The 12,168-nt window shown below is 39.8% G+C and overlaps 1 protein-coding gene across 1 annotated transcript; it reads left to right on the top strand.

Moving 5' to 3' along the window:
• The first annotated feature begins 4,059 nt into the window (after nt 1–4,059).
• LOC120110934 (pentatricopeptide repeat-containing protein At3g16610-like) lies at nt 4,060–7,588 on the top strand. The gene has a single exon (XM_039126991.3). The coding sequence runs from the start codon at nt 4,121–4,123 to the stop codon at nt 6,602–6,604; it is 2,484 nt and encodes an 827-aa protein (XP_038982919.2). The 5' UTR covers nt 4,060–4,120; the 3' UTR covers nt 6,605–7,588.
• Nucleotides 7,589–12,168: the final 4,580 nt, after the last annotated feature.

The following is a 12,168-nucleotide window of genomic DNA, read 5'->3' as shown; positions in this document are numbered from 1 at the left end:
ATGATGCAAATGTTAGAAACACTCTTCAGAAATTCTTTATTTGAAACAGGATACCTTGATTAGTTTAAAAATCACATAAATCAACAGCTTGCCTTATCCTCTATTTCTTTTCCCCTCCCTCCTGAGATCGTTTACAGTTTAATTTCTTCACAGCAGCCGATCCTTTGTCTAAGGTACCGGGGATGACCAAATTTTCTGGACTTGTAACTTGCTTGAGCAGAAGTTTGGTGTACAAGTCGGTTGCTGATATAATTACGCAAGGATGCCGTCAGTTTCTTCCGTTCTTTGGATTTGATTGCTAGCTGAAAGCTGATTTGAGTATCAGCCGTCTTCTGTCAGCCAAGGATGGCCGGTGCAAGAAGTTGTTATTTGTCCTTTCATTTGGAAAATCTCCAGGCATGTTGGACAAACCACGACATCTGTTTAGGGCTAGAAATGGACCGCACCAGGCTACACCTACTCGAGCCCGGCCCAAAATTTTTTTGGGCTCCGGGCTGGGCTTAGGCTGAAATTTGTCAAAAACTCAGGCCTGAGCCCAATTGGGCCAGCTCGATAGGACTCAGTATTATGCCTGTATAACATTCATTCCATCCAGGCCCGAGCCTGCCCGAGCTCCAATAGGAAGAGTCATTCATCTGTTCAGTTCTTTATAAGTACAACTATTCTAGCTTTATAGGAGTCAAATCTGCATTTCAAATGACATCTAAATAGTTACAAATCACAAGTTATCTAGGTGACATGGGTCACCATAAGAGGCTATTGAAATCAAAGTAAAGTTTACCAATCTATAAAAAGCTACTTAAGCAATAACATTAATGTCATTCCAATAATCAAAACCAATGAAGACCTAATAAAGCCATCAAAACTACCATGAACATCGTACCCTATGTCCGCTATAAGATAAAATTGCAAACAACTAATATTGCTTTTGTTATAGCTGCAGGCTCTTATAGAAGTACAAGCACTTCAAGTTTGCTATCTAACTAGTAAGCACAATTATCATTGTTAAAAATATTAATCTACTAAACATAACAGTCCCCAGCACTGTCAATAATACCTAGTTAGTACTAAGAGCTAATACAACAAATCACTATCGGTAAGAGGAAGAACAATAGCTACTCTCCACCTATAGTCATATACAACAAAACGAATGACACAAAGAACAACCATCATAACTACGAAAGTTATATCTACTATCTAAAAATGCATATACATCTTAAGAAACATGACATTAAAGAAGGAAACCATCGGCCATGATCACTACAACCATAACCCTTGCTGATGCAAATTCTAGTACTGCTATTAAAATCTGAACTCGAGCTAAATGAATAAAATCTGGGAGCCTGGGAGCGACAAGCACAAAGCCGTAAGCAGCAGATGCATAAACCAGTGCCCGGGCCCGGACCGAACCCAATTGGGCCAGCCCGATGGGACTACTGTGAAAAGCATAAGTTCCATGATGACAAGGCAAACAGAACATGTAATTAAGGAAAATTTACATATGTGAATCAATAGCAATTCGAAGTCAGAAACCCACTCAGCCCCTAAGCAAGCCATGTTAGAAGGACAATGCTAGATAAAGCAGCTCAGGAAACTAGTACATTTGCAAGTTGCAACTAATGATATGGATTTGTATATGCCCAAATAACCATGTCATTATCTAGCACTTGACTTCAAACCATAAACATATGATCAATGTGTATTGAACAAATATTTGCTTGGGTAAGTTATCAATGCAATAGCTAAACAAAATATTTTTTAGCAAATATTTTCTCTTCATATTTATTCATCCATTGTCGTAAAAACCTATATTTTGAGTAAAGTAATAATTAGAACATGAAGAAAGTTAAATATGGAAACTTGTAAATTGATATGGATAAAAAAAATTATAAAGATGATTACTAAAAATTCATGTCCGATATTCATTGCTAGGCCCACTCCGGGGTGCCAACATCCGCATTCAACTATAAAAAAACTCGAGCAACTTGTAACTATTAACACACATATTAATCAAAATTCTTTAAAATATAAGCACAATAGGCAAATAAAAAATATTATATAAATGTAAAAAATTTATATACCTTCGTCATATTCTTTACGTAGCCAATTCTGGGTGCAAACCAAGGCCTCTATAATAGATGGGCTCAAAGAACTTTGATACTAATCCACAACTTTACCACTAGTACTGAATGCCGACTCAAATGAAGCAGTGAAACTAGAATAGCTAGAATATCTCGAGTCATTTTTGATAGTATAGGATAGACTATTGCATTGCTCTTCCACCATACCAAGATATCAAACTCCTTATCCTTCAAATCATGAAGCACGTCATCATCCAAATAATTATCTAGCTCAGATTTTTTTAGGTGTTTCAAAGAACTTTGACTACTAAACTAAGCAAAATCCATGCCAAGTTTTTTTTACCTAAGGTAAGAGAAGAAAGTGAGCTTGTATCACTTATCCACGAAACTTAGATGTTAATTCACTTGAACTCACAGAGGGCTACACTCTTGTTGCATCTGCATACACATTATAAAATTTATAAAGGCAAGTATGAATATCATCAATCTTTTTCTTACTTTCCTCCATAGCAAATATCCTTTCATAACAAAACTCTATAAACATCAACTTTGATCTAGGATCCAAAATAGAAATAATTTCTAACAAATTATTACATTGAGACCAATATTTGTGGAGCTTTTTTTGTATCTCATTTGTTAGCTGCTTCACTGTTTCATTAGTATCAATACTCTTATCCATCAACAATGCCCTAATTCCTCAAATTTTTTTAGGTACAAATTAGATGCTGGGTGCTTACAACCAGAAAATACTTTAGTGATATCAAAAAAGGCTTCTCAGAATTTAATAATTATATCAGCTTTTTTCCATGAGCATATACATGAATGCTCAATTGCATATTTAATAAAAACATCTTTATAGCTAAGTGCATCATGCAACATCTCATAAGTAGAATTCCACCTCATAGTAACATCCAAAGTGAGTCATTTTCTAATAGAAAGTCTCATATGCTATGCAATTTTATTAAATGCCAACATTCGAGATGGGGTTGCAGGCATATATCTAACAATCTCTCTTATGCATTCAATAACTCATGAATTATTTTCATCCCATCCTGAATCATAATATTTAATATATGTGCACAATATCTAATATTACTGTACTCCCCACCAAACAATATTGCATAACAAAAGTGATCTTTGATCCTTCTAATCACAACATCATTTGTGGTGCAATTATCTAAAGTAGTGGCACATATTTTAGTATCCAATTTCCATTCAAGAAGATACTTTCTCATAACATCTTCAATTGCAAAGCTTGTACAAGGGTACAGAATCAGAAAAAAACTATTTTCTTATGCAGAATGAAATCAGAATCAATATAATGTGCTGTGACATACATGGAACCGATTTTTTGATCTAATGTCCAAATATCACTAGTGAAACTAGTCTAAAAACTTAATTTCTTAAATATATCATGCATTTTTTTCCTCTTCTTGATGCAAAGCCATACAATCAATTTTTACAGTCTTACGGTCCACAATATTGAATAATGATGGAAGAGATCTCATAAAATCTAATACAACAGAATCCTCAGCACATATGATAAATTTTGCAAAAAAATTTCTATTCTATTATTGAATGAACTTGCTACTATGAACATTTGATTAACCAGATTCTTTGGATACTTTTGACAAACATTTTAAAGATGACGTTTCAGATGGCTCGTTACTCCTATAGTACTACCACTTAATATTTTTGTACAATATTTGCACTTAGCTATTAATCCATCAGAATTTTTTTTCTTATCAGAGTGATTCCATACTCATGATTTTTTTTAGAACTTTTGTTAAAATTATTTTCAGTATTATCTTCATTTCTATCATCCTCATCCTTATATCTTCAAGAATTTCATTTTCACATATTTGAGAATGAAACTTTAGTAAAAATAATCAGCCCAAATAATACCATAAATTGCAAAAAATTATAGATTCTTTTTTTTTCTTAGAGAAGGTCATTAGTCATGTGATGTTTGATCCCTGTTAATGGTCCGGTGAACCCAATCCGACCAAACCAACTTGCAAACCATATTAGTCTCTTCCATGTGTACACAAGTCCCAACTTCGTTCGTCGATCCTCCCATGGCCGCTTCTGGCTTTCCTCCTTACCCGTCCCTTCCCATTTCCACCCTTCCTCCTATCAACCCCCAGTCCAAAACCCCTCTCCTTCCTTCACCCTCCCCCTCCACTACCTCTTCCTCTCGCCATGTTAATCCCTCCCTCTACTCCTCGTCCCCCCCTCCGACCCACCGCCACCCGCCCCAATCCGACTCCCCCGCCGCCCTCGCCTTCGCCCTCGACCACTTCTCTGCCGCCCTCTCCCTTGCCGAAGGCTCCCAGATCCATGCCCGTGTCCTCCGCCTCGGCCTCTCCTCCGACCCTGACCTCTCGGCCCGCCTCCTCCGCCTCTACGCCGCCTGCGGCCGCCCCGACGCCGCCCGCGCCATCCTCGACTCCACCCCTCCCCACCTCCTCACCCCTTTCGCCTACAACTCCCTCATCCGCGCCTACACCTCCTCTTCCCTCCACGAGCTCGCCCTCCTTCTCTTCCTTAAGATGCTCGCCTCCGGCCTCCGCCCCAACGAGTTCACCTTCCCCTTCGTTCTCAAGTCCTCCGCCCTCCTCGGCTTCCTCGACCTCGGCCGCCAGCTCCACGCCATGCTCCTAAAGGCGGGGCTTTTCTTGGCAAACGTCTTCTGCGCGAGTGCCCTCTTGGATCTCTATGTAAAGCTGGCGCCTTTGGGCGAAGCGTGCCGGATGTTCGACAGAATCCCACACAGAAACGCTGTGACTTGGAATTCCATGATTTCGGCTTATGCCCAGAATGGGTTTTTGGAAAAAGGTCTGGAATTGCTCCATACGATGGTAGAGTCCGGACTAGAAGTCGATGTGAGTAGCTGGAATTCGATCATCGCGGGCTGTGTTCGTCTTGGTGATGCAGAGCTCTCATTGGAGATGCTTGGAGAGATGATTTCATCTGGTTCAATGGAACCCAATTCAGCCACGTTCAACACTCTCCTTCCGGTGATCCCTTCCATCCCCTCGTTAAGTAGGCTTAAGGAGTTGCATGGATTTTCTTTAAGGAATGGAGAGAGAGTACTGGCTGACCCTGTAGCCATCGACAGGTTGTCGTCCGCCATCACTGCTGGGTATGCCTTTCATGGGTGCATGGATTATGCTTCTGCATTATTCGGTGCAGTTAAGTTGAAAGCCAGCCAATTGTGGAATTCAATGATTTCGGGGTTCCTGGATTCTGGGCAAACTCATGAAGCATTCACCATCTTCCGCGAGATGGCTTTTCAACGTGGCCATCAAGGGCAAGCTCTGTCCACTGTTTCATTAACCTTGGTCCTCCCAGGGTGCGGTCAGACGGCAAAAGGTGGACTTGAGATCCATGCGTATGCTTATAGGAATGGTATGGAATCTCATCTATCTGTAAGCAATGCACTTATGGCCATGTATGCTCGGAGACGAGACAGACGATCAGCAGAAAAAGTTTTTCGAAGGACTCCTGAGAAGGACGTGGTGTCTTGGAATACCCTGATTGCTAGCTACGCTATGGCCCATGATTTTGATGAATCATTTAAACTATTCCAACAAATGCTGGCTGAGGATGTCAGGCCTGATGAATACACATTTAGTTCTGTGCTCAATGGATGTGGTTCCTCATCATATCTTAGACAAGGGATGCTGGTACATGGTCATCTGATAAAGAGTGGGCTCTGTCAATCTTACCTGGTGGTCCAAAATGCTCTCACGGATGCTTACGGGAAATGTGGGAGTTTGGAAGATGCTCGGAAGGTCTTCGAGGAGATAGATTTTAAAGATAGGATTTCATGGAATACCATTATCTCATGTTGCGGACTCGGTGCATGTCCTCATGAGGCCTTTTCGCTCTTTCACAGGATGCAGGAGCAAGGGTGTAAGCCCAATCGTATCACTTTCATCGCACTCCTTTCAGCATGTAGTCATGCAGGCTTGCTTGATGAGGGTTTCCATTACTTTGAGATGATGACCAGCAAGCATGGTATTGTTCCTGATGTTGCTCATTATGCCTGCATGGTAGATAATTTAGGTAGAGCGGGCCAGCTTGATAGAGCTTATCAATTTATCAAAGACATGCCTATAGAGCCTGATGACTGCATATGGAGTGCGCTGCTTAGCGGTTGTAGGATCCATGGAAATACCGAACTAGCTGAGGTTGCAGCAAAACATCTGATTGAATTGGACCCCCAGCATTCTGGGTATTGGGTGTTGCTATCAAACATATATGCAGATGCTTCCAGGTGGAGTGATAAGTCGCAGGTCCGAACAGCCATGAAGGAGGCTGGTGTGAAGAAGAGCCCAGGTTTCAGTTGGATTGAGGTTGGCGGCAGTGAGCTGCATAGGTTCTTTAATGCTGATAAGTTGCATAAACAGTGTGTCGATATTTATTTAGCTCTGGACGGGTTAACAAAGCAATCGAAAGATGAGGGGTATGTCCCTGCTGTAGACTCCAAATTCAAATTTATTGACAAAGAACTTTAGAAAAAAGGCATCACAGTTGGCTGAGAAGAGAGGAGAATAAGGAGATGCCTAGAACTACAGAGAGGGTATGAACATAGATGTCATAGCCCCCGCATGCAACATTATTTATTTGAATGTCTAATTTAATATGAATCAGATCCTGCATTACCTAACATAGATACAAGTTACAACTTTTCAGAGTTCAAAGACTTTGAAATTTTATTGGGTATGAAAATTTTTGTGGCTTTTCGACATGAGATTTTGTGTGATGAATTAATAGTATGCTGATCGTCTGCTCGAGCGGTGAGGAAATACTAGGTAAATCACTCTTCAGTTTTGAGTATCATTTTAAACTGAAGAAAATTAAGATGGACCTCTAAGCATACGAGATTGCTAGCCACTTAGGAATCCAGAGAACATTTCCTGATTGGCAGGGATAATTTGTAGGTGGTGACGGGGGGTTTTGCAGCTAATCTGATGTGATATTGGAGTCTGAGATATATGTGGCATGTGTTCTGTGACAGTGACATTTTGGGGCCTCCACAAATTTTCTTCAGTATTGCTACTCAGGGTGCATGAAATGCTTGACTGTTGAAGGACAGGTAATTATTACTGAGTCTTTGTTGCTTCTCCCTCAGAATTGGTGGAAACTAAGATGATCCATGACTTGAGGAACAACAGTAGTTAATGGATTAGGCTTTTGATGAATTATTGTTTTGTAGTCGCCGTTGTCAGTCAGGAAATATGTGCACGGTTCAATTTTCATCAAAACGGGGAACGAGAGTGTATGCTGCCATCTTCAACCTAGCACTTGTGTTCTACGATCTCCTAAATCAAGTTACCACTCTTTTTTTGGCAGAAAAAAATACTAAACTTTCATGCTTTTTGTGTGTAGAGGAACTGACAAATGTTTTCATATCCCATTATTTTCTCTGAATTTTGACTACATGCCTGGATATCTTCGTAAGAGTCTTATGATGAATATGAGTTGCAATTCTGACTGCAGACTGCTGGACATTTAAGTAAACATAATGTTTTCATATCCCATTATTTCAAGACTAGCCATGCTTGCTGAAATGCCAATACTGCTGCTTTTTTCTGACTTGCATCACAAAGGCTTTTGTGAGAAGGAAACAATCATCAGTGAAAGCTTTCCAGCCAAAGCTTTCCAGAGCATCACATTTTTAGCCAAAATAACTCTAACCAGAAAAGCACAAATTTGCACAGAAGAATTGCATCACCAGAACTGGGAATTTCGGATCGTACTTATCAAGTTGCATTATTAGTAGATAGGAAAATCTTAATTCAGGAGTAAAGTCATAGTCTGAAAACTCGAAACTTATAAAATGGTTTGCTAGTTCAAAAAGTTTAATTCGAGTGAGTTGACTAGGAATTCCAGATGAGTTATGTGAACTTCTGATTTGAACATTCAAATAAAGATAAAAAAACTAAATCATTAGACTTGATCATGTTCTTAAACAATATTTTACTACTATTGATTCAATGTAACAAACAAGTAGACATCCTTAACATTTAAGTTTATATTGCCCATCTAAGAAAAGATTTGAGAATCATATGTAGTTGCAAGTCATGCATGAAAGACCGATTTGATTAGGGCACATTTTGCCAATTGTTAACTTGACCTCGATGCTTTCTAATAGCAGCAGCAGGCAGCAGCACCATTAATAATAACAATTACAACAAAGGGTGAGAGAGAGAGAGAGAGAGAGAGAGAATGTGATGGCTTTTTTTCCTAGAGAAGATAATGATTAGAACACTGTGTAATATAAGCCACTGTTTCAATTAGCATAGACAAGGTCAAGCATAAAATGTCTGAAAACTTTTGAGGAGTCTTATGATGGTGTTACAATGTTGGCTAAGTTCTTATTTTTTTGGCAAACAAGGGGACAAAGCCCAGAACTGGTAAAGTCTGATATACCGCCGGGGGAATGGGACTGGCAGCATGTATAAGAAGATTCTGGTTACCGGCAGCATGTATAAGAAGATTCTGGTTTAGCGCTTGACCAGCAACCCAGTCTGCAGCCCGGTTTCCTTCTCGAAGCACATGTGAGGCCTGAAAATTTGAAACAGCCTGTTATGATTGGCAAATATCCTGTGACAGTGGGTTGATTGCCTGCCTGCCATTTGAAACAGAGTCAAATCCAATGGAGGACGGTGAATGAATCGCCTTCTCTATATAAGCCTGCTGTGCCTTGAAATGTACAAGTGCTGAAAAAAATACCAGACCAAGCTGCAACCGATTCAGCATATGGCACAGCGCAAGTAGGAAGAAGCTTACCCTCTGCTGGTTAACAGATGCCCAAGTTCATTCCCAGTCATATACCCTGCACCTGCTTTGTTCCCACACACAGAACCATCGAAGTTGATCTTTAATACACCAAGGAGGGGAGATATCCAGCGAAAATAGCATGTACCAGAGGGCCTTGAATGTGTAGAAAAATTAACCTGGGAATTATTGGAAGTGAGACCTGAAAGCAGGCTAAAAAGCTACCTTAGCAACTGCTGAGGGGAGGTAGCAAAGGCCTGATATATGAGCCACACAGCACAAGCAAGGATATAAAGATCACAGCTGACCTGGTCCTCAGTTAAAATTCCCCAACCATACAGAAGATGTTTGCATGGAATACTTTGCCACAAAAGTTTCACACAAAAGAGTTTGATTCTCGAAGATACTTGGAGTTTCCAGATGTGAGCAATGGAGACAGGAGTACCTGGAAATACTGCATGATTAAGTGGAGCGCAAAAGTCTTTAGTAGAGACCAAAGCCTGCCTGCTTGCGCCCTCAAGCTAGTTGATCACGCCGCCTCCCATGGGCTATAGGAACTGCAAGTAGTAGATGCAACATATCAGCTGGAAACAAAGAAGATAATATATAGTTTCCATGTTCTATCTGAGTTAATGAAGTCCGAAACTTTCTCATGCTGCAAATTGAAATCCATGTTAATATAAGTCGGCGAGGAATGGTGGTGATCCGAGGATCTGGCAGAAAATTAACTTGAGAAACAAGATTCATGGTCTCAGTACCGGACCTCGTATCGATGCCAAATTAGCACAGTATTGGTATAGTACGATATAGGATTTTTTGACATATCAAGTGTTAGTATGCCGTCCGTATCGGATACCAGTACCGAATCGGTATGGTATTGTATGCCTTGTATTGTCCTAGTTCAAGCTGGTATGACATTGTATATTGAGAACCGTCCACAAGGTTCCAAATAAACTTATATTGAAGTTGCGTGGCATGAGAAACGACATGGTGCCAAATTGCAAAATATTTTGATGGCAAACTATAGGTTTCCCAACGTCTATGAAATTTGTATTTGGCTACAACTAATTGAGCCCATAATGAGGTTTGACTGAGTGCTACCTGAGCAGTAAGTTTGCACAAAATCACCTGCTGCTTTGACCGTAAAGATTGAAGCCCCAAGCCCCTATGCTGTTTAAGTGAACACACTACCTCCCATGGTAACAGATGTAAGCCTCGCTGATTTGATGGGTGACCCCATAGGAAACCACTGTGAGGAACATATGTGGAGGATATTGTTTATAGAGGAAATGAGGAAAGAACAAGCTGGATCAAGGTTGCTCTTCCCGAGAAGGAGAGAGCCTTCCATCGCTAGCTGCCTATTTGTGCTGAAATTTTATACGGAAGAAAATTAAAATCAGCTGAATTGAGAGAGGTTCCAGAGATTGGAACACCCAAATAATGCCAAGCTCCCTCCTATAGCGACATTTGAATGAGTCTTCGAATTTGACTTGTAATGTGAGATGGAGCTTCAGGACCGAAGATAATATAATACATGATTTCTACTTATCACATATGGTTGCTTTGGCCAGCAAAAAGCAAAGAAGACATGAGATATAGGAGGCCCACTGTGACTTGGTTGAAAGGCTCGCAGTGCTTGATGATGGACAACTAACTGAAGCACGCTAAAAAGGTAGTTGGATACGTAGGGAGATAAGAGGCAACCTTGGCGTAAGCCCTTAGTTGGATAGAACCAATATGCAGGGGAACCACTAATTAGAAGGGCAAATCTAGGATCCGTTATGCATTCATCGACCTTGTTTATAAAAGTAGGATGGAACTTGAAGTGTTTTAGGACAGCTAATACAAAATTTCAATTGACCCTACCAAAAACTTTCTCCATATCTACTTTCAGGGCCATTAAGGATTTAGTTATTGGAGTAGTTTCTAAGAAGTGCATGATTTCTTAGGCTAATAGGATATTTTCAGTGATTTGGCGGCCTGAGATAAATGCCCCTTGGGCGGGTAGGAGAGATTAGATCAGGCACGATTGGGTTTGATTCAGTAAGCCAAAATATTTGCAACTATTTTATAAATAGTATGACATAGGCTTATAGGTCTATAGTCTGTAATATATATTGCCCTAAGAATGTGATTCATCCCCTATGTGCAGGTTTACAACGATCTCGTCCGCAAGGTATAACATTCCGGCTCAGCTCGATTCTCCTCTAACGAGTACGATCAATGAGGAGGCTTGATCCAACCGACTTCTTCAATTGCCCAAAAAAGATAAAAAAATAAAAAGCAAAAAATTGACCAAATTATCCTCCAGTGAGTGACCATCTGAATGCTAAATAGATGTAATATGCTTTTTCTTTCCCCTTAAAACAGTAGATTCCTGAAAAAGCTTGTATTACTATCACCTTGCTACAGCCAAGAAATTCGGGACTTTTGTTGGAAGATCTCTTGCATTTTCAAATTGTGATTATAAGCTTGAAGAGCTCAAAGCAACCGCAGGTGCTCTAAATGTGAAAGACCTCCCATAGCTGCTGCTTTTGTTTGAAGATGCAATAATGTGGCATTTAATTCTTTCCCTTCTTGAAAATATCTCCAACCCGTCTTTTGTTCCTTCATGGTATCGACGGCCAAATAAAAAAAAGAAAGAAATCCAGCAGCACACCAAATATTCAGTTGGCATGAGTAGAAGGTGGAGGTAGAAGTGCAATGCTCAATTTAACCCTTTCCATTCAACTTCTGACTATGTGGCAAGTTGCCACTCATGTTTAAAGCACTGTATATGCAAGATGTTAGTGATAAAATTACTACAGATGAAACTCAAACCTAAATTACTGATAAAAGTTTTAGTAACTTTACCAATGAAATCATGTGATGCCCATTGTTTGGTATGAAATACAAAAACAAAATTTAGATATGGCAGCAATCCTTTGGTCATATTAACCTGGTCAATCTATACAAATCAAAGTCTTGTACAATTTGCAATTAAAATTGGGTATTCATTTCAGCTGAGACAATTCATTTTATTTTTCATTTTCAGTTTTTTTTTCCTCCAAAATGGCAGTTTTCAACCAATCTAATCTAATGGACTCCCAAAATATTGTTGTTGATGGAGCGGATTTGGGTCGGAACTATGATTTATCCACCTACATGGCTACATCCAAACTTGATAAGAAATCTCATGTTTGAGTTCAAATTCAGATCCATCAAAACAAGCAAACACCATACTCGCATCCAATCTCAATTAATTCATCACATTATTTTATGAGATAATTAAATAAGGATCAACAACTTCCAAAACCGA

This window comes from Phoenix dactylifera, chromosome 2, assembly GCF_051530095.1.
Source record: "Phoenix dactylifera cultivar Ajwa chromosome 2, Ajwa_hap1_PhDact_Kaust_v1.1, whole genome shotgun sequence".
Classification (NCBI taxonomy): domain Eukaryota; kingdom Viridiplantae; phylum Streptophyta; class Magnoliopsida; order Arecales; family Arecaceae; genus Phoenix; species Phoenix dactylifera.
The sequence above is the reverse complement of the archived record's forward strand: the minus strand, read 5'-3'. Positions and strand labels throughout refer to the sequence as shown.